General features: G+C 35.6%; 1 protein-coding gene across 3 annotated transcripts in view; it reads right to left on the reverse strand.

The window, feature by feature from the left end:
- Positions 1-6,721: 6,721 nt before the first annotated feature.
- Decr1 (2,4-dienoyl-CoA reductase 1) overlaps positions 6,722-24,191 on the reverse strand; it is a 37,336-nt gene continuing 19,866 nt past the window's right edge. For all 3 annotated transcript variants that reach the window (XM_026384061.2, XM_026384087.2, XM_077800839.1), the window contains 5 exons: positions 15,498-15,597; positions 10,393-10,465; positions 8,244-8,390; positions 7,761-7,823; positions 6,722-7,635 (listed from right to left, as the gene is read on the reverse strand). In XM_026384061.2, coding sequence (XP_026239846.2) covers positions 7,576-7,635; positions 7,761-7,823; positions 8,244-8,390; positions 10,393-10,465; positions 15,498-15,597 — 443 coding nt within the window. In that variant the 3' untranslated portion in view covers positions 6,722-7,575. The remainder of the gene's footprint in view (positions 7,636-7,760; positions 7,824-8,243; positions 8,391-10,392; positions 10,466-15,497; positions 15,598-24,191) is intronic.

The following is a 24,191-nucleotide window of genomic DNA, read 5'->3' on the forward strand; positions in this document are numbered from 1 at the left end:
TCTTTGACCCACATATAAGTCACAGTTTCACATTATTTGTAGCTAGAATATTCTATACTGGTTATAGTTGACATGTAATGGTTGGTGATTTCAGATTCTATGATTGTGAAGCCAGGAGTGATGAGAGAAGTGTCTGAGGGGAGTTTATAACGTAACTGCCAAAGAATTAATGATGGTACTGGGTCAGCTTCAATGTTCCCTTTCAACATTTACTTTTTCAATTCATAAAAATAACAACAACAAAAAAGTATGAGTAATCTCTTTCCCTCGAGACTGAACAGAAGAGATCCGCCAAAAAAATAAAATTTATCCAATGATGTAAGTGAGTGATAGATTGGCTTTGCGTGTAGTGAATAAATGGAAACACTGACATTAGACTGAATTTAACTACTAAGAATAAATAAAGATAAAAATGACCTGAATCTCTTGTATTTGCTTCTTCTCCAAAATATCTGTTGACATATAATCCATAAACAATCCAGGTGGGAAATATAGGATTCTCAAATAATTATAGCATATGCAATCCAAATAAATGCAAAATTGACTTAATGAATTATGAGATGACTTGGTGAATTAAGGAGTTTCTCTGACACTATACCTGACAAATTTCAAAAAATCCAAATATTTGAAGTATTTTTGCCAACTGACATAACCAGATAGTTCTTCTCATGCAATGTCTCCCAAGGAACAGGTGGAACAAAGAGAATTTTCCTACATTTCACCTCTAAAAAATAGCTATTCACTATAACATACACACAAAAACTATATCAAGTTTGGCAATCTACCCATAATGGCACAGAAAAAGAAAAAACTAATGACAAAATAGTACAATGGTAGTATTTCTGAAGAGATTCCTTAGAGAGGTGATGGTAATAATGGTCACGAATCTTCCATCATGATTGTCACGTTAGCCTTCAGCTCCTAAATACTACCAGACAAAGAAATTCACATACCTCATCTAATCAGTCACATTTACTTATATGTGACACATCTGCTTTCTAGAACAGAAAATAAGAGTGAAACACACACACACACACACACACACACACACACACGAAGTACCTACAAGGGTAAATAAATGTAAGACTATGAGCACAATGTCTACCTCACACCACACACACACAAAAAAAAATGCATTCCTAGTTTCTATCTAGGTGTAAAGGTATGCAGGCAATAACACGGAAAAGCATTTTCAAAATACCAGTTATGAAATATATTTTAACCAATTAGGAAGAAACAGACTGAAAATTGTACTACATTAAAATTAAGAACTTACATTCACAAGAGTTTTTTCATATTTAAATCATTTTTTAATATAGTAAAGTACCTAAAGGCAGTGGGGACAAGGGAAAATTTTTTTTATTTAACATCAATTTAAAATATTGTAGGAACTCACTTGCCTCTCAAACAATGATCAACTCCCTTGAAACAAACAGAGAAGTGGAGAGAGGTAGACGGCATGTCTAGGATCACCCAACCAGATGTCTAGATGAGCCCTCAGGACTTCAGACTCTGCACAAGTGCTCTGGATCTTAGGGTTGCACCAGAATAACTGTGAAAGGACTCTCAGTTAGGATAGCACAGAGCATCGTCATCCATACTGTCATCCCCAGTTCCAAACACTGAGTCCCTGCAACTGGAAGGCTCAAAGCCCTTATCTCTCCTAGGTTCCTAAGAACAGAGTCTGGCAGTAATATGTGTCCCAACCACATCATATATTCCTAAGTTCAGACAACCCTAGGCATAGAACAGTTGAATGGTCATGGAGCTATAGCCTCCCCTTACCTCACCCGAGCCCTGAAACCTAATGTCTTGGCGTCTGCTACAACTCCCAGAAAAGAGATCCTGATGAGACCCATCTGCCAAGAGATTGAACTAGTCATCCTTAGAAAAGATGTCACCAGTAATAGCATGGTCCTCCCTGATCTCCAACTTAGGCCTCTGATATTCATAGGACCCCAGATTCATCTTGATATGCTATTGTTTTGGACTAGCAGTCTCTTCCTCTAGGAACACACACAACCAAGTGGGTCCATCAGACTTTTCCACCATGTCCTGGCTTCCCGCTTGGTCTCCACTCCTACAGGCTCCCAACAGTCTATGACCATGATGGTTTCCTTCCTAGGAAGATAGGACGTTTCCTAAAGTGATTTACTAAACAGCAAAAATGGCCACTATTCTTTAAATGGAGCTTGTTCACTAAAATAAAAGACACTGTTAGGAGAGAAAAATAAAATTTCAGTGTGGGAGAAGATATTTGCAACAATTATAACACAAAAGCACGTATCAAAAATATAATACTTGTAAAAATAAATTTTTAAAAATATAACCCAATTGAGAAATGTGTAAGAAAGCTTAATAGGCATCTCACAAATAAAAGAATATGTAAATTTCTAATAAGCATATAAAAAGTAATCAATCAACTATATCACTGATCAGGAGAAATGGTAATTTTAAAAAACAAGATCCTACCATATGCTCATCAAAAATGCCAAAAGTAAAACGACTTTGCTAAATATTGATAAGGATGTGGTACAGTGGAGATTCTCACATACTACATGATGGGAGGTCAAATTGCAAATACTTGGCAAAGCCATTTAGAAGTATCTACTAAATTTGAAATATGCATACATTATAACCCAGCAAATTTCACTTCTATGTATTATCAAAATAATGGTGAAAGATATGTACATATCTGTGTGTGTGGATATATATATATATATCCACACACACTCCCCCACCCAAACGACAAGCATGTTCACAGCAGCACTATATTTGTCAAGGCCTCAAACTGGAAACAATCCAAATATCCACTAACAGAACTGATAAATTATGTATATTCATATACAGTATATATTCAAAGGAATGATCTAAGACAATGAGGATGTGCAGTTATCACACATAAAAAAGCCAGAAACAGAATATATGTTGCATGATTCTATTTATATAATTTCTAAAGCACACTAACTATGGTGGTGTTAGATGTCAAGATCATGATCTTGGGGCTGGGGATATAGCTCAGTTGGTAGAGTTCTTGCCTCGCATGCACAAGGCCCTAAGTTCAATCCCCAGTACCAAAAAAACAAAAGTGTTCTTAAAAGGATGCCGGGAGTCTTGATAGAGGATAGAAAGAAGGTTTCTAGATTTCTGGTAATATTGTTTCTTGACCTGTAGAGGTTACAAGTGTATGCTAATTTTGTGATAATTCATGATTGGTACACTTCTTAAATTAAGGCTTCTCCAACTATAAGATTCTACTATTCATGTGGGAGCAGTGGTATACTCCTGTAATCCCAGTGGCTCAGGAGGCTGAGGCAGAAGGATCAAGAATTCAAAGTGAGCCTCAGCAAAAGCGAGGCACTAAGCAACCCAGTAAGACCCTGTCTCTAAATAAAATACAAAATAGGGCTTGGGATGTGGCCTCAGTGGCTGAGTGCCCCTGAGTTCAATCCCTGGTACACACACACACACACACACACACACACACACACCCTGACACCCCCCCCCAAAAAAATATGGTGCAGTCACATTCCTGCTGCTTTAGTTTCCACAAGAACAAAAAGGAAGAAATGATTGTCCCTCTATAATGGAAATATTTCCTGGTGGTTTCCCCAAGTCAGTTTTAAGATGTTAACAACAGCCCTTACTTTAAATGGCTGCATATTAATTCTTCCATTAGTGCAACAGGAACAAGACTATAAGTATCTAAGTGACAGTAATAATTCTTTTTTTTTTTTTTAAAACTGCACCTTATTTTTTTTTTTTAAAGAGAGAGAGAGAGAGGGGGACAGAGAGAGAGAATTTTAACATTTATTTATTTTTTCTTAGTTCTCGGCGGACACAACATCTTCCTTTGTATGTGGTGCTGAGGATCGAACCCGGGCCGCACGCACGCCAGGCGAGCGCGCTACCGCTTGAGCCACATCCCCAGCCCCAGTAATAATTCTTGAGATGAGACACTGATGTGGTTATTACCCAAAGGCAGTCTGTAATCAGGACACTGATTATCCATAAGTAACATCTGTTTCTATTTCAGACTCAGGAAGAATGTCTGGTAGGGGAAATCTCCATGACCTCTATCTTTTTTGGTCCTCTCTGCCATGTTCATAAACTTATCTCCCTCATCCACCTCTTGTAATATGATAAGACAAACTTTAAGAGATAACTAATAGAAGGGAAAATGCATAAAACTCATAACAAATCAAAAATTTAAACATACCATTAAGGTTCCAACAAGTAAAATGACAAACACAAAATTCTCAAGTATAGAAAAGTGTTAAAACTCACTAGTAATTGGACACATTTGTAAAAGAGCTATACTTTGTTCCTTATAAAATTGGTAAATAGTTTTCATTGTTGGCAGCTATTTGTTGAAATTGGAATCATCAGACATTGCTCAGGGAAGGTTAAGTCCATACAAATTTTTGGAATAAAAATTTGGAAATGAGTATCCAGGGCATTTAAAAGCTTCAGAACCTTTGATTTATACTACTACTTCTAAGAATCTGTCATGAGGAAGCCAGGAGTGCAGTGGCATTACATGCCTGTAATTCCAGTGGCTCAGGAGGCTGAGGGAAGAAGATCATGAGATCAAAGCCAGCCTCAGCAACAGCAAGGCACTAAGCAACTCAGTGAGACCCTGTCTCTCAATAAAATGCAAATTAGGGCTGGGGATGTGGCTCAATGGTTCAGTGCCCTGAGTTCAATCCCTGGTACCCGCCTCAAGAAACAATCTGGCATGAGGAAAAAAAAAATCCAAATTATAAAAATGTTTTTAGCACACAAATATGTTCACATAGTTTTATTTATATGACTGAAAAAAAATAACCTATGATATCATTTACATGTGGAATCTAAGAATATTGAACTCAGAAGTAGAAAACAGAAGAGTTGTTTCCAAAAGTGGTGGAGGTGGGGAGTGTTGATCAAAGGAATTTTAAGACAGAAGGAACAGGTTTTGAGATCTATTGCACAGCATGGGAACTACAGTTAATAGTAATGTATTTTAAATTTCAAAATGACAAAATAAATTTCAAATATTTCACCATTAAAATGACATAGAGGGGCTGGGGATGTGGCTCAAGCGGTAGCGCGCTCGCCTGGCATGCGTGCGGCCCGGGTTTGATCCTCAGCACCACATACCAACAAAGATGTTGTGTCCGCCAACTAAATAAATAAATAAATAAATATTTTTTTTAAAAAAATGACATAGATCAGCCACGTGATAGATCTGTTAATTAACTTAATTAATCATTCCACATTTTATGCATGCATCAAAACATCAGGCTGTCCTCCATAAATGTATCCAGTTATGATGTGTGAATCAAAAATAATAATTTTAAAATGCACTGCCAAAAGGCAAACCAATAAGCATCTTTGAAGGAAAAAATTTAACTAAAAATAAGAATTCTAAGAACAACGAATTAAACTGTGATACTTGTAAACCAGAAGACACTAAAAATCATACTTTTATTTTTTAAAAAAGTAGGATCTGATTGGTCATATAATCTGAACTATGAAAAGAAAAGAAAGTGGTTGAGAAAACACTAGAGAAAATATTTTTAAAGTTATAAAAATATGAGTATAATATTCATTTACCCAATATATGGGTGTATTGGTGAAAGTAGTGAAGAGAGTGTGTCTGTGTCCCTGTATTTTTGGTGACAGGTGGTGGGTGGAAGGTGGGTATAGAAATGGAATAAGAATGCTAAACCATCATTCATGGAAGAAACAAACTTCTAAAACTGGAAAAATTTAAGAAATTGCAAATTAGTGTGTTGTTTTCTTTTTCTAGAAAGAAAAAAAAATAGTCAAAAGAGCTGAAGATAGTTGGAAAATGAGCAGTAGAGTGGGGACTGCAGTAGCCTCTGTGTAAATTATACAGAGATCACTTTCATAAAAATAATAAGTGAAAGAGCAAAAGGGTGAAAAATTATTCCAAAGTATGAACATAAGTTTTCCTTAGGAAATTAGTGAGCTTGTCCTTTTCTATTCTTTTGCATTCTCACTTTTTCTGTAACAATCAGGTCTTAAAAATAAAAGGTACAAAAACTAGAAAGGCCGTCTTTCATTTGTTTGTTTGCTACTTTACAGTGTTTTTATTTGTTTGTTTCATCTCACTTAACAACCCATGAAGCAGATATTATAATCTAGTATTTTATAGATGAAGAAAATAAGAAGTAAGACACAAGGTCTTAAAACAACCAGAACTTTTCTTTCTTAACACTATGGGAAGTACTAACAATTAAAAAAAAAAAAAGATCAGTGAGAAGAAACAAGGATTACTGTTTAAGGTAAATGGAGATGGGGTATTTGTACTGAAGAGTATATGGAAAGTGTTAACATCCTAAAAAGCTAGTGAAAACCAAGAGCATTTATTCCAAGCCTATAACATTATCCTGAGTGTACACTATAAAACATAATAAATGTAATTAAAAAGATTGCCTTAAAAGGTTTATAGCATATAATTCAAATAGGAAAACTGAATTCCTCCATGGACCTCTTCAGATGAAGTAAGATAGAAGCTGTTCCCCTATCTGAACAATTTGGGCAACAGGGATACTCAGTCTAGTGAACATGTTATCAGTGACTTCTATGAAAGCAAATGGCCTTTTTAAAAATATAGGTTCAAAATTATAACTGTAGACTTGAGCCTTTGGTTTTCTTATTCTATTCTCACGATTATAAATTAGTGAAAAATATGAAATTATACACACAAAAATATTTTATATGCTTTATTTATCTTCTCTACCCAGAGAAATCTAGTTTCTTTAAGGCTGAGATGAATGCTGTCTCATGGGAGCCACCTTCTCTGAACTTCAGAAACAAAATGAGTAACTTCTTCCTCCACACTTTAATACTGCTTGAATAAATGTGTCATGCCTAATTGTTTACCTGTCTACCTATCCTGATAGATAATGAAGTTTCAAGAGGGCAAGGGATGGGAATAGGAAAGACAGTAGAATGAATTCGACATAACTTTCCTATGTTCATGTATGAATACATGACTCCACATTATGTACAACCACAAGAAGGGGAAGTTACACTCCATGTATGTATAATTTGTTAAAATATATACCACTGTCAGGTATAACTAAAGAAAATGAGTAACTTCAAATTTAAAAAAGAAGATAATTCATAAGTTTAATGAAAAAGAAATTATTAGAAAGGTGGAATCCATTGAATTTAGTGTAGATTTCTTTCTTTTATGCCCTAGCACAATAAGCATAGTATAATATGCAACTTACATGCTACTCTCACCATCAGCTTTCCCTTGACTTTCCAGATCACAACTACCAGTGCCTCACTCTGTACTTTTAAGCACTTTTCACCTCTAGGCCTTTCTCCACTCTCCCACCTACTTAACAAAACAAAAAAAACTGAACAGGTGATATCCTATCTTATTCATCTTTAAATATGTAATAACTTCCACTAGCCAGGTACACAGTATACTCTCAGCAAATGCTTGTTAATTAACAATTTATTAGACTTGAAAATACTTGAAAGATTTCAGTCAATTTATATCATTTTTAGTCTCTAAATTTTACGGCACCAAAGATTAAGGCCAGAGTGATCTTAAGAGCCCTTTGTCTTTCGGATGAGTCCCTCTATTGTGTCCCACTCCTCCTTGGTGACCTGATAGAAGAGAAAACAATGTCAATTTAAAGGGGTTCTTGCATATTTACAAAGTTTAGCATATAATATTTAGCATATAATACTGCTAGCTACTAATATTGATTATATACACAAAATGGCATTACCTTCCTTAGGCTGTTGAATTCACCTGATATAAATACTTCCTCTCCACCATCAAATCTAATAGTCTGAAAAAAAAAATTAAAAACTCTGAAACTAGCTTCTTTTGAAAAGCTTCTTAATCATTCCCATTTTCTTTTCCTAATTAGTTGAAATATCTCCTTAGTATTTTCGAAACCAAATTTTAAAGAATAAAACTGATGATTAAAGTTAAACTGATATATTCTATTTAGAATACTCTTTCCAACAACTCCACAATTTCAAATTCTACCCAATCTTAAAAGATCATCTTAAAGCTGTGCCTACCAGGGTAACCTGCAATTAATAAAATAATTTAATGAATAATTTTTATGGGCTAAAATGTAATATTTTTATATTATTTACAGCTACATAAATATTTTAAATCATATTTATATGCAACATTATCAGAACTGCTTCCAAATTAAGGCTTCCCAAACTCCCCAAAAGTCAAGGGATGAAATGCTTACTGCTCCATTAATCCAAGAAGCATAATCACTACAAAGAAAAACAGCAAGATTTGCAAGTTCTTCCATGGTCCCCAGTCGTCCACAGGGAATTCTGTCAATCATTTCTTTCTCAAATATCCCAGCTGGGTCCATACGGCTAAAGGCACCCTTTAAAATTAAGAAAATCATTAGGTTTTTTTGGTTGTTTTTTTTTGTTGTTTGTTTGTTTTTGTGTGTGTGTGTGTGTTTAATCCAACTATTTTCCTACTTAAATTTGCAAAAAATGAAATTCTACTATAGTAGCCTGTTTGTACCTTAGGCTTTGTGAGTGACAGAATTTCAATAAATTCTTTAATATTCACTTTAAGCCAAAACAGGTCATTTTACCTAAATTTTAAATTTTAAAAATCAATGGAAAACATAACTATTAATCTTAGTTTCTTCTCTGTAAAATGAGGACATGTACCTTAGCTACCTCACCAAGTTATAAACATCAAATGAGCATATATATAAAAGTCCTCTGAAAAATGTATAAGCTCAGTGTGGTGGAGGCAGTGGAATTACTGGTCATTTCATTTAGTGAACAGAGAAAAGTTACTCAAGTAGGAGGTACTTTCTTTTCTTCTTCCCAGAATAATAGGAAAGGAATAAAACAAGCATGTTAAGATATTAAAATCACATAGATCTTAAACCATATCTAACTTAGCCAATTTGTTTTTATGTTAATGATGTGCAGGAACAGAGCAAGATGAGGTATAGATATGCGCTGATCAATAAAAATGACTGGAGCTTTCTGTCCTAGAGCCTTGAATTGTAGGTAATGGTGTTTCTCAACAGTTCTGAAACTGTTTATAGGTCCTCCAGTTCTCCCTAGGCAGATAGGGCATAGACACTGGTCCCAACCCTGGTTCTATCTGTACTTGCTAAAGAGCTTCTACTCTTCAGCTTTCTTTAATTTCTTTAAAACTATGTACCTAATTTTTGGGTAGAAGTCATATTTCCACTGCTAGACTATAAGTTCCTTGATAGCAAGAACTTTGTCACAAATGCTGCTGTATCATTCCCAGTACTTTTGTGCACAGTGGCCACTCATTAAATGTATGTTAAATAAATAGTAACATGAAAGTGATCTTTCCTAGATATTGGAGTCCAAGGAATAAGTTTCTGTGACTGCAGAATTCTTTTCAGATAATTCTGAGCACAGGCCACACTAAGCCATGTGTTTTAATAAATGTTTTTGAGTTATATTTTCCCTGCTCTTATTAGATTCTTTATTATTAAAGTGTCAGATAAGAAGATATTCAATCAAGCTTCACTCTGGTAATTTTTTCATTCCACACATTAAACAGCTAAATAAATTGTTCTTGCCATTTCCATGTTAAAATTTAATATCCCAGAGCTACCTTGCCACCCAAATGTTCTTTAGTATTATTTATTATATTCTTATGCATTTTGACTAGGTTTTCCAGCCATAACCCAGTTGAGATTATAAAATCTTGTTTCACATGCTAACAAAAAGTGTGAAAGTCAAATTATCTGGGGGTAATGTTAGAGAACAGAGAACCTGTGGACATTCTGAGCAACATCTGTAACAGCATTAGTGATAATTATGAGTTGCAATGAGTATCTGTAAGGATTATTAATTATAGGTGAAATGCATGCCTTCGGGAGGATTTTTAATCAGAGAAACGTAGGAGTTGGATGACATCCATAATTGATGGAAAGTGAAAAGGCACAGGAATGAGTCAAAGAAAATGCTACCTATAGCAAGACCGAGCCTTCATGATCAAATTTTAGGGCACTTCTTAAACTAAAAATATAGTTACATTTCCATGATTAAAAAAATAAAAGAAGTCAAAGTAACAAGAGTCCTTAAAATTTGGCAAAAAATGAAAAAAATACCAGACAATAACAGATTACAATAACAGAAGCAAATTGGAAAAACAACTCAGTACTGACGGTGTAAAAGGTCCTAGAAGACAATGAAACAGACCTCATCATGATGTTCCACAGCTGCTATATCCCTTCCCATCCCATTATTTCTCATGTTGAACAATGCCAAAAGCTCTCTTCCATACTGGACAGTCCTTCCTATGCCACCCAGAATGCATTCATCACTGCTTCATTCTTTAATCATTTACACTGTTAAAATAAGGCAACTATAACTTACTTTAGTTTTTATAGGCCCCGGCTGAATTACATTGAATCGCATTCCATATTTACCCCATTCAGCTGCAAGGGACCTAAAAATTTAAAAAGACAAAACACATTAAAAAGATTACACCATATTCTGAGAACCACAAATAACTAAGATTCACTGCATTCTTAATCCACACCAAAGATTATAATACTCCTCTAGGTACATGATAGTATTATTTCCTAAGTTATAGATAAGGTAAAGTGAAGGTAAAGACAGGTGAAATCATTTTCCCTAGGTTATATGACTAATCTATCAACCTCAAGTGGTCTAGCCCCAGAGTTTGTGCCCTGAGTCACTCTGCTGTACCACTACCATTTGTTTTAATGTCCTTACTCACTATGCCACTTATCATTTACACTGTAGAACAAGAAATCTAGTATTGACACAGATTTTAGAGTCGGTATACACTAGGCACATAAAAAATGTGAAAGCTTCAAGCCTTTCCCTCCCATTTTCTGGAATTCAATACTACATTTACAAAGTTCATTATAATTTTACTTGTAACCCTGGGCACTGGACTCCAATGTCTGCAGCATCACAAGTACTTTAATTGAATAAGAAGTGAATTACATAGACTTAAAATATCAACCACATCCATGTTTAACTAGTCTTTAATATAATTGTTGAATTGAGCTTTAAAGGTAATAAAAATCTAATGGAACCTTACTAAATATCTTGAAGCAAAATATAACATTAATAGCAAACATGGAAACTTGAAACAAACTGTTTGACAAACATACTTGACAGATCATTATTTTTTTTAAATATAAACTCATTTTATGAATTTATACTGTAGGTATATTTGTGTGTATACAGAAACTTAATTTAGTTTCAATTAATGAGTTAGGGTAGCTTAAAAGTATAGATAATAGATAATGCAAATGAGAAGACAGGAAAGGCAAGGAAAAAGAAAAGGAGAAGAAATACAAGGGCAAAGAATGAAATAAACCTCTAAATATCTTATGATGTTTCATATGATTGTAATAGGCAGGTCACAAATTTCTATCCACTCTTTCTATAACCCTATATAAAAAAGGTAAGCCTAATCATGGTTCACAGTGCCCCACAAAAAGGGGCAAGCTAGGGCTGGGGGTGTGGCTCAAGCGGTAGTGCGCTCGCCTGGCATGCGTGCGGCCCGGGGTCGATCCTCAGCACCACATACAAACAAAGATGTTGTGTCCGCCAAGAACTGAAAAATAAAAATATTTTTAAAAATTCTCTTTCTCACTCTCTCTTTAAAAACAAAAGGAGCAAGCTAATGCTTCAGAAAAGCACAATTGTTTCTGATACAAAAATTAGAATATTTCTTCCGAGAAGATTTATAAAAGGAAAACTGTATAACATAAAAATGTCCTTAAGACATTATATCTTTGCAGTGGATAAAAAAAAGGATAAGTTTTATGAAACTATAAGATATCCTTATTATAGTCAGACAGTACTTCAAAGGTCAATTCAGTAAAACCAGCTGTGTGTGATAGGGCACATGTGAAACAGTTCAGTCTTTTATAGTGACTTAGTCCATAGATGCATTTTATTTATTTATTTTTTAATTTTAGGTGAATAACAACCATACATAATAGTAGTCTTCACTGTGATACACTTTTTACCTTAGATGCATTTTAGAAAAATGGGTGGGTAGCATCTCTTTCAGGCAAATCATACATAAAATAAAAATTGCTTCTCTGAATGGTCCTTTTAATAATATTCATGACCATGCCTACCATAGGCATGTACCTACAGTACACCTACTCCAAAGTGCTAGAGAAGTAGTAATTTTATGTTTTAACAGAATTACTCAGCCAAGCAGAATCTGTCATCTGGTGAAATACTGAGCAACTTAGTAAGGAAATCTACCTAGAAGAAAAGCCATCCTATCTCTTCTAAGAGGTATACCAAATAAATCTGTTTCATGCTAGCACAATCTATCTGCTCTCATTAAGCTAAGTTATATACTGAAGAACAAACAGGACAAGGAATCTATCTCATTTGGTTAGATCTGCATGTTAAGTTGAAGTACAATATACTCAACACGTTAGCCATTATTATTCACGCAACAAATGTTGATCATAAACACCAACACTCTATAAGTACTGTTTAGTACCCAGTAAGGAAGTCAGTGTCTGTTCTCAAAAGAGTAGTCTATCTGAAGAGATGCCAATTTGGTTGTATACTTATTGTACCTGGAATAATGTAAAGTGTGTCATGGCTGCTTGAAGGACAAGATATCTACTCAAACTGAGAGGGCAGGGAAGCCTCCCCTGAAGAGGTGGTATGGAAGCTGGCACTTAAAAAAGATTGAGTTTGCTGCAGAAGGTGACGGCAGGGATGCAGGGATGATGGCAGGGATTCGGGAATCCAGGCATATGGAGAAAGAAAGACAGTTCAGGCATATGCGTCAGTATGAGTAAAGGGCAAAGGTGCAGACAACATGCAATATTTGGGAATCTACAGGCCTTTATCCAGTTGACTGTGTACTGTAAAGTAGAAAAAAGGGTTAGTTAGTTCAGGCTATTAAAAAAAAAAAGCACATATTTATTGAGCATTTATTAAGCTCAATACACTATGTAGGAACACAAAGAAAAGCCACATGGAATTCAAGTCCTGAAAGGATATGAAATTGAAACCTCTAACAAGGAGTCAAAGGTGCCAATGAAACAAATGCTGACATTACACAAATGCTATCATGTTTTCATCCTTTATTTCCAATTCTTTCTGACATTAAAAAAAGGTAATTATTCAGAACAAGATTTAACTTCTGAATAAAGTTTCTATGGTTTGACTGTGTCTCCAAAGGTCATGCATTAGAAATTTTATACTCAAACAATAGTTTGGGGAGGTGAGACCTAATAAGAGGTGATTAAGCCAGGAGGGCAGAATAAGTTAATGTTAAATCAGAAACGTGTTAGTTGTGGCGAGAATGGCTTCTCATAAATCAAAGTTGACCCCCCCACCCTTGCTTTCTCTTCATTTTGTGCCATGGAAGGATGTAGCAAAAAGGCTGTTGCCAGATTCTGGCAATTTGATATTGGATTTCCCAGCCTCCAAAATTATGAATAAATAAATCACTTCTTTATAAATGACCTGTTATAAATTACCCAGTTTCAGGGTTTGTTTTGTTTTTTGCTTTTTGGGTGCCAGAGATTGAACCTGTGTTCCCGGCCCTTCTTTTCTTTTATTTTTTTTTATTCTTTATTTATTTACTGGTTTTGTAGTTGTAGATAGACAGCATGCCTTCATCTTGTTTATTTTTATGTAGTGCTAAGATAAAACTCAATGCCTCACACATGCTAGGCAAGTGTTCTGCCACTGAGCTACAGTCCCAGCCCCCTCCTTTTATTTGAAACAGAGTCCCACTAAATCTCCAAGGCTGGCTTTGAACTTTTGATCCTCAGTTTCCCTACTTGCTGGGATTACAGGTGTGCACCACCGCATCCAGCTCAAGTATTCTTTTATAGCAGCACAAAATGGACTAAGATACAAAATAATTCTCTTTCTGTCTCAACAAATGTGTTACTGCAGATCTAAATGTTAAGAGTATTTTGAAACTTGAGGAAGAACAGAACAGAAATGCAGATCAATAAGCACTGAACATCAGCGATGTGCCAGAATCCTACTGGGTAATGAGGACACAAGAATACGGTCCCTCCTCTCATAGATCTCACACCCCAGTGGGGAAGTCAGCTTCAATGTTATGTTTAAAAGTCTATCTTTCCTTTCTCCGTGTCCCTGCTACATCAACATATATTAAGTTTATCTAGAATCTATTTTTCAGTGTGTATGTCTTCTCACTAGATTGGATTAAAGCAAGACTTAAGGCACAGAGAGTAAGTGATAATTAATTCTGTGTAATGAGGAAACGTGGCCATAGAGGTAAGTAGACAATATATCATAGCAAATCCAACAACAGACCAGTTAGAGACATAAAAATGTTTAGCATAAGCTAGGCATAGTGTGGTACACATCTATAAGCCCAGCAAGAAGGGAAGCTGAGGCAGGAGGACCACAAGTTTGAGGATAGCCTCTATAACTTAGTGAGACGCTGTCTCAAAATAAAACATAAAAAGGCTGGGGATGTGGCTCAGTGGTAAAGCACCCCTGGATTCAATCCCCAACACCAAAGAAATTGTCTACTGGCATGTTTAAGGAAAAGTGAAACAATTCAATGAAAATTAAAACACAGGAATAATGGATGAAATGGTGTAAAAATATAAATAGGTGAGGACCAAGGCTGTTCTATTTCCATAACAACCACATCCTTGGTTTCTGCACAAGGGCATGCACACAAAAAACACTTATTGAATAAATTGATTAAAAACACAAAGGCCAGGGACAAGACTGTTTAGAATGCTATACTTAGTTACAGCTTTTATTCCAAACACTAATGGAATATGAGCGAAGGTTTTTATCTAGGGAATATCATATACACACATATATATAAAGAACAATACTTCTGGTGAGAATGTGAACAAAAAATAAAAGGGGAAGAAGCTGAAAGAAAAGAAATATATTACAGGATTATTAAACCAGACAAGCAATGAAAACTCCCATAACATCAAATACGATGGGGAAAACAAACTCAAAAAGACATTGTAATCTGCCAAGGAAAAGCCACTAATCTTGGTAAATGCTCATGGACTATGTTAGCCCCATTAATCTTGCACAGTAGGAAAAATAAAAGGATGAAGATGTGTTCACAAGTTTAGAAATGGCATTAATAAAGACACATGGTAGAGTGGAAAAGGCTGTAGTCCTGTGGTACCTAATTAGTAGATACTGGCCCCAAGTGACTATTAAATTTTTTTTTTCAAAAATTAGTTTCTTAGTCACAGTAGCTACATTTCAAGGATTCAGTGGCTACATGTGGTTGTTGTATATTGGAATTATAGGACATTTCTATAACTATAAAAAGTTCTATTTATAGTGCTGCTATAGAAAAATAAAACTAATTAAGGAGAATGTGTGTCTCTTAGTGAATTCAATTTGTCTTGTTTTATTTTTCTTTGGGTGAAGACTAGAAAACAGGAATTTTAGTTCCATGAGCTATCTTCAGCAAGAGGTAGTAAAGTAGTTCTCACTTGTTCATGGCTTCCACACCTGCTTTGGACGAAGCACTTGGTACTACAAAACCAGATCCAGTCTCAGCATAAATAGTTGTAATGGCAAGAAATGCTGCTCCTAAAATGTTAAAGGATACAGTCAATTAATAATACAGCCACATCCATTTCCATCAGGAAGGCAATATTTACATGAACAGAATCTGATTCAAGGGAGTATCACAAAAACTAAAGTATTTTTTATTTTTTCTAAGAAAAATGTTATATCTTGCTACCAATCTTGCTGTCTTTAGATGGCCCAGTCTGTACATACTTAGAATTATATACGTAGTAAGTCAAAACAAAGGCTCTAACCTCAAAGAAATGTCCCTATAACATCTTCTATAATCAGCTAGTTGGGATTCCCATTAACTAAGTACCACTTAAATAAAAATAAGTAATACTTAAAATAAAATTATCATGAACTTCTGCCTTTAGCCATGAAAGATTTTTCATCTTTTTGTAAACATCAGAAAAACTAAACAAAAAACATGATACAACTATTTTCAGATACTGTACAAGGGGCAGAGAAGGACAGTGATACTTGAGAGAAGGAAAATGAATGAAATGAGCCCTAAGATCATCCTGGGGCCCTAAGATCATCTTGGGTTTGTGCCTAAAGGTACCACATAGACTGTGCCATAAGGAAAAAGAATCCAAGCAGAAAATGGCATTCAGCTAAGATAGCAATCAGAGTTTGGGGAGACTGAGGAAACTAAGCAGGGATGGAGCACTATAATTTTTCACAGTCTACTTGAGTCTGGCCAAATGCTGAGGTATGCACATAAGAGTGAAATTCCATAAGGACAGGCAAAAAACAATTTCTAGGGAGCTCTAAGCTGAACAACTCCAGAGCTCACATAGGACGGGAGACACAGGAGCTCTAAAGAGCTTCATTGAACATTCAGCGCTTTCTATAGAGAGCTCAAGAAAGAGAGCTTAGTAGGAGGGCTCAATTAACCTGAAAGTAAAGGCTACTCTACACCTTAAAATGATTGAGCCAATCCACAAATAATTTATCTGCTTGCTAAAATAAAATTCAACATACCTCAAAAGGAAACTTAAAATAAGGAACACATATACAACAACAACATATTTCACAGCATGCAATCAAGAATTACTACACATAGAAAGATTTGGAAATATAACCAGGACAAATATCAATTAACAGAAAGAATCTCAGAAATACCAGAGAATACAGAATGAGCAAAGACCTTTAAAAGGCTACTATAAACCAGACACAGCAGTGCACATCTATAACCCTAATGACATGGAAGGCTAAGGTTAGAGGATTTCAAGTTTGAGACTAGCCTTGGAAACCTTACTTCAAAATAAAATAAAAGCATTGGAGATGTGCCCCTGAGTTCAAGTCCCAGTAGGGGCAGAGGGGTGGGGGTGGGGGAGGGGGGAAATTATTAACATGCTAAAAGATTTCAAAGAAAAAATAGAATGAAAAAATAGAAAATAAAAAAATAGAAATAAATAGAATTTCTATAACAGAAAAAAATACTTGGAAAAAATTAAATAAATGAGTTTAGCTGCAGAAGAAAATATCTATGAACTTAAAGACCAAACAATAAAAGTATTCAAAACAAAGGACAAAAAGGGGAAATAGGTGACCAAAAATTTTTTAAAAGGCCAGAGCCTCAGTGACCTATGGAACAATATTGAACCTTCTAATATATGTAGAATTGGAGTCTACAAAGGAAGAAAAAAATACTTGAGAAAAAATTTCCAAATTTGGTAAAAACTGCCACTTTCCAGAGAGCTGAACAAATCCCAAGCACAATAAACAGAAGAAGGAAAAACCCACTAAGGCATATTACAATCAACCACTTAAAAGCAGGGATAAAGAGAAAGGCTCAATAGCAGCTGAGAGGTAAGGTGGGATGGCTTGGTAATCAGGGAACACATAATATTTCTCATGACTTCTCATCAAAAACAGTATAAACTATAAGACCATGGAATGGTATCTTTAAGGTGTGTGGAGTCAACCCTGAATTCTATATCTAGTAAAAAAAATCCTTCAAAAATTAAGGTGATATTTTCTGATACACAAATGCTGAGAGAATCCATTGCTGCTAGACCTGCACTAAAATAAGTTTTGAAAAAAGTTCATTAGGTTAAATGAAAGAAATACAGATCATCAGAAAAAATGATCAATATCAGAAATGGTAAATATGTAGGTGTTATGGTCCAGATATGGAATGTCCATCAATGGCTCAAGTGTTAAAGGTTTGGTCCACAGTTGGTGGTGCTATTGGAAGGAGGACGAAGCTAGTTAGAAGAGGTAGGTCATGGGGGTTGAGCATCTGAATGGTGTATCTTGTCCCTGGCTTCTCTTTCTGTCTCTGTCTCTGTCTCTGTCTTTCTCTCTCTCTCTCTGTGTGTCTCCCTCTCATTTTTCTCTGAGCAGATGTACAACACCATCTCTTTCCATAATGACTATGGTCTCACCACAGGCCCAGACAGTGAAGCAGGCCAAACATGGATTGAAACTTCTGAAATCATGAGTCAAAAATGACTTTTGTTGTAATCCCAGCAGCTTAGGAGGCAGAGGCAGGAAAATTAAGAGTTCAAAGCCAGCCGCAGCAACAGTGAGGCACTAACCCACTCAGTGAAACCCTGTCTCTAAATAAAATGCAAAAAAAAAAAAAAAAAAAGAGCTGGGATGTGGATCAGTGGTTATGTGCCCCTGAGTTCAATCCCTGGCATCCTCCCCCCAAAAAAAGACAGAGAGATCTTTCCTTATTTAAATTGATTTTCTCAGGTATTTTGTCACAGTGATGAAAAGCTAACAAACTCAAATGTTATGGCTTGGATGTGAGGTGTCCCCCAAAAGCTCATATGTAAGACAGTGAAAGGTTCAGAAGAGAAATGATTGGGTTGTGAGTCTTAACCCAATCGATGATTTAATCTCCTTATAAGGATTAACAAAAGTGGTAGGGTGTGGCTGAAGGAGGTGGGAATTAGAGTGTAGCTTTGGGTATATATTTGTATCTGGAGAGTGGAATCTCCCTCTGTTTCCTAATCACTGTGATGTGAGCTGTTTCCCTCTACCACCCTCTCCTGCCATGATGTTCAGCCTCATCATGAGCCCTGAGGAATGGAGCCATCATTCAATGAACTAAGAACTCTGACACCATGAGCCCTCAAATAAACTTTTCTTCCTCTACAGTTGCTCTAGTCAGATCCTTTAATCATAGCAGTGAAAAAGCTGACTAAAACACACAGTATGTAAATAGAAGACATTTTCTTTTGTTTTTAAATTTCTTTTAAAAATAATTGACTTTATAAAAAAACTAAAACACAAGAAAAAATAAGTAAAAAGGGGGGAAAAACAGATGGTATAAAGGTATACTACCTATAATACTACGTATCGATTTCCATAGTTTCCGCAATATTGCAGGTTCTCCATAAATAAAATAGATTAATGAAAGATTAAAAGAGTAATCTTAGCTCCAAGGAAATCAGTGATTTTCTATGTCTTTAGTTTCAGCACTGGGAAAAGAAAATATTCTAATATTTGCAAAAGGATCAAAATACATTTATATATTTTATAAAACATGCTTTAAGAAGTTAAAAGACTATAAGGGAAGTATTCTGAAAAACATTTAGATAATTTCTTTTTTCTCTTCCACATATTTAGTTTCTCTTTCCCTCAGCATTTTTTTTCTCAGCACATGCTAGAGAACATGGAGGTGGAGGAGGGGGCAGGAGTACCATTTTGAGGATATGAAAAATAAGATCAGTGATGTTAGTCATTCTGGTGACTCCTTTTATATATCAACCTCAGCTTTTCAGATCTCTGAATACTCCTTTGCTTCCAAAATCTTACTCTGTTAGAACGGAAGGATGCAGAACACTAGTGTGCTTCATCACAGTGCCCAGACACCAGATGCTAACTGCATGATTCTTATACTGAAATCTAAAAACCACCTCAAGAGTGCCAGTTACTTACACAAAACAAATGCTCCAACAGAAAGTGCACTATCTCTCAACTAAGATTAAATGGATGTTTTTTCCAAGTGTGGGAGAGAAGAAGTTAAGCCTTTAAATGTCATTTAGAGGCCAAAAAAGAAAAGTTATTGCATACTTCTCTTTCTCCCTGTAGGTTTTATTACTACTTAGAATTAAATACTGCTCATTTTTTATTTTCCCTGAGCATAAACAGGAAGAGAACTTTGAAACTGCACTGTTCCAATAGGAATGAATGCTGCACGGTGAAACAGTTAGCAGCTAGACTTCAAAAACAAACAGTGGGACCAGAAGTTCAAAGTAAAGATTTTCAGGGCTAGTCACAGATACATTTTCTTTTTGTAGGAAAGCCAGTCATTTCAATGAAAATAATTGCCATAGAAGGTGTCTGTAAGTAGCAAGTTTCTAACAGCCCAATACAGACAACAAAAATGAATTTATGTTATTTACTGAGGCCAAGAAAATGGAGAAAGGGAGCAATATTAGGCTACAAAATGGAACCCAGAGCTAGGCCCAGAGCTAGGCCTGTAATCCCATTGGTTTAGGAGGCTGAGGCAGGAGGATTGTAAGTTCAAAGCCAGTCTCAGTAACTTAGCGAGACCCTAAGCAACTTAGTGAGACTCTGTCTCTATATAAAATATAAAAAGGGCTGGGGATATGGCTCAGTGGTTAAGTGCCCCTGGGTTCAATCCCCAGTATCAAAACAAAAACAAACAAACAAACAAACAAACAAAAGACCCCAACAGAGAGACCATGGAACAGAATACAGAACCCAGAAATAAATCCATGTACTTACATAATAGTCAACTAATTTTTGACAAAAGTGCCAAGAATATCAAGAACAGGTACAGTGGTGCATGCCTATAATCCCATCAGCTTGGGAGACTGAGATAGGAGAATTACGAGTTCAAAGCCAACCTCAGCAACTGCCAGGCAATAAGCAACTCAGTGAGACCTTGTCTCTAAATAGAATACAAAATAGGGCTGAGGATGTGGCTTGTGGTCAAGTACCCCTGAGTTCAATTCTTGGTACCAAAAAAAAAAAAAAATATGATGGAGAAAGGACACTCTTGTCACTCTTGTCAATAAATGGTGCTGGAGAAACAACTGAATATTCACATGCAGAAGAATGGAACTAAATCTCTACCTTTGATCAGTTTCAAAACTTAACTCATAATGGATCAAAGACCCAAATCTAAGACCTGAAACTATAAAACATAGAGGTAAAAATTCAGGATAAAGGAATGAGCAAGAATTTTTTGCATAAGCCCCCAAAAGCACAAGCAACAAAAACAAAAATAAATGAGAGAAAATGTTTGCAAACTATTTAGCCAAGCAGAGATTAATGTCCAGAATATATAAGGAATTCAAAAGCTCAACAGCAAAAACACATCCAATTTAAAATAGGCAAATGATCTGAACAGACATTTCCCGAAAGATAATATACAAATGAGTATATGAAAAAAAATGCTTAATATCATTAATTATCATAGACATGCAAATCGAAACTAAAATGAGATACCATTCCACCCCAGTTAGAATGGCTATTATCAAAAAGACAAAAAATTACAAATGCTGGCAAGGATGTAAAGAAAGGAGAACTAAAATTGCCCTGTGTAATTCCAGTGGGAGAGGATTCTAAAAGCTGTTCTCCCCAGACTTGGCCAGGTATACCTTTTCCCTTTATTGTCTCTGCTTTGTATTCTTTCACTGTAGGGAACCATACCCATAAATAATAACTAAAAGATATAAATGAAATTTAAAATTATGCTAGCCTGTCCTCATTATTCTAAAATGGAAAAAAATTGTGTAATACAGAAATATTAAAAATCACACTGCATATTAAAATAATAAAATGTGCATAAGATTGGGTCCAATTTCAGAAGAAGACTCAAAAGCTCTAAAATCTTGTTTCAATACAAAGAATGAAAAGTATGGCAGTCAATGAATAGTTTTGGTTCCAACGGCCAACAGAGATGGCACTGTTACAGTTAAAGCTTCGTCCCAGGGTTTCATAAACTGACTTCCAGACCACTCACGTATAATCGAATTAAGCCTTTATTGAAGTGCACCGGTGGCGGCTGACCAGAACATAAAGCTGTGCAAGAGCACTCCTTATAAGCCTGAAAACCGCAAAAGGGATGTTCAGGGGGTCTAGCCAATGCAAGCAAGCCAGGTTACAGAAGCGGGACAGTACAGTCAAGCGGAGGGAAGCCTAACCAATTACAGTTAGCCCAGTCACCCCAGTTACAGAAACAGAGCCCCATTACTCTAGTTACAGAAACAATACCCCATTAGGTAGTTTTGTGTTCTTAAAGTTTTCTATAGCAAAAGGAAAAGAACATCTTGCCCCAGTCATGACTCTTCTACTTGGCATGGTTGTTTTACAGGATGAAGTCATAAAACAAAATGGAGTCATATTTGCTCCTACTACCACAGCACAGTATAGTACAAAGATACCTCGGCTACCCACTACTCATCTACCTCACAGAAAATGCCCCATTTTGAAACTAATAATATCATTTTTTATATCATTAAAAAATTTTAATAATCTGTAACTTGAGCTGATTCTACATTTGACTTCGCAGCTACTCTGCTACTTTCATTATAATCTGACTCCTGGCCTCACAGTTACAAATACATATATACCCACATCTCAAACCCAGATTCTGCCATCACCCTGGTGGCAACACCCACGAGAATAAAATCATAAATCCTATAGCTCTGTGACATCCCACCCCCACTGATCTCCAGTGCTTCTCCAATTAGGCCATCACCTGATCTATGTTATCATTACAAAATAATGAATACAGTGCCTCACTCTTAGGATTCAGTCCTTCCAATCCTCTCACACCTTTATACTACATGTATTTCTTAAAATTCTGTTATAAATTCTTGGTGTTTCTTTTCCTTCTTTAGGCTTATAATTTCCTCCTACTCTAATTTTCTGATGCTCATGCTGGACTATTACATGAATTAATCACTCAATTCCTTGCCATCATCTCTTAAACCATTCACCCACAACTGCCTCTCCATGCTTACCTAGAAGGAGTTTGATACTGTTACAAATGTGGGTGGATGTCACTGGAAAGATGTGTCTACACATTTCATCTGGGCTCTCAACTCATCAATTCTCAATATACATAATAAGCTCCTCCACCAGTGTTTAGGATTCACAACTCTTAAAACTAGATCATGTTTTTATTGGTTGTGTCTCTTTCTCCTTCATCTTTAACACCTCTATTCTTTGGGCCCTCCTCTGAGCCATTAGTCAAGGTCTTATCTCCACTCCAAACCAATCTCTTCCTAAAACCTTCCAGTTAAACATTACCCATCTCCAGAGGATAAAGTCCATATCTCTTAGCCTCATCTCCTGCCTCTCCAGGCATTGTATGGAACCCCTTGTACCTTTTAAACACACAAGTATGTGATTGTTTGCAGTTTTACCTCTTCTATTATTATTGCTGGCAAATAATCTTACCACAATCATAAGCAGAGAAACTTTTCTTTGATGAGGAACTCAAGGAAATCTGTTTCTCAGCCATTTTTCAATAAAGCACAGACTAATAGCTAAAAAGCATCAATGCTCTTAAAGTTAGCCAAATGCCCACATAATTTTTTAAGAAAATTGAGCAACACTTTATAAAGGAATATTATCTATTAAGTAACAACTCTTCTTGTTCAAATCTTTAATATATCACATTCTCATATAGGTTGCAACCTGCAAGTTTAATTACAATAAGTGGTAACTAGGGTTCTGGTTTTTCTAATCCCTTTAATTATGAGTCATAAGCTAAAGTTCAGGTACTTAACAGTCCACTAAAAGAAGCCTAAAAATACATTTACAGAGGAAATTAACATTTTTATTTAATGGCTAACCTGAATTAGCTTGGGCCAGGAATTATTGTTAATAGAAGAGGAAGAGACACAGAGAAGTAACTTGCCCCAGTTATACTACTAATAAGTAGTGTAATCAGGCTAAGCCATTTGGTTCTAGAGCCATCATTCTTTACTACTATATAAAAACAGTCTCCCCACAAAATTTCCTACTACATAGTTAAAAAGAAAAAAAAAAGATTTCTTTTCAAAATTCACAAATCACCTAATCTTTACATTATCTTCACAAAATAACAAAGACACATGGTTACTCCATGATTGTTTAATAAATGGAAGTGAAATCTTCCACCCAACTAGCAAGGAACTCTAGCAAAAAGGGATTTTTAAAGGATACTAATGTTGCCATAAAAATTTCAATTGATTACCAAAAGTATGTTTTCAAATAGTCTCTAAATGCACTTAAAGAAAGCCTTGGACATGATCCAAACAATGTGCCCATATGGTTCTTTTTTTTTTCTTTTTTTTTTATTGTTGCCCATATGGTTCTTATATACTTAAAAATCTCTACAACACACACCTCACATTCACACTGCTGACAAATATGCAAAGCCTATTCTGCTCTCCTCCTGTTCTAACACAAGCCATTTGCCTTCTTTCTATTGTGAGCTATCTGGTTATCTTCTTTTCCATCTAAAGGTAAAGTTGAAGGACACAATTGAAAGAAGGGTTAAATACATCCTCAACTACCTTTGTGTATTTCTACAAGGTTTCACTGAATGAACAAAGGACCATCTTTGTGTTTCACAATAAGAACAGTAAACAGCCAGGCACAGTGACACAAGCCTAAAATCCCAGCTGCTT

The sequence above is a fragment of the Urocitellus parryii genome, chromosome 7 (assembly GCF_045843805.1).
Source record: "Urocitellus parryii isolate mUroPar1 chromosome 7, mUroPar1.hap1, whole genome shotgun sequence".
Taxonomy (NCBI): Eukaryota; Metazoa; Chordata; class Mammalia; order Rodentia; family Sciuridae; genus Urocitellus; species Urocitellus parryii.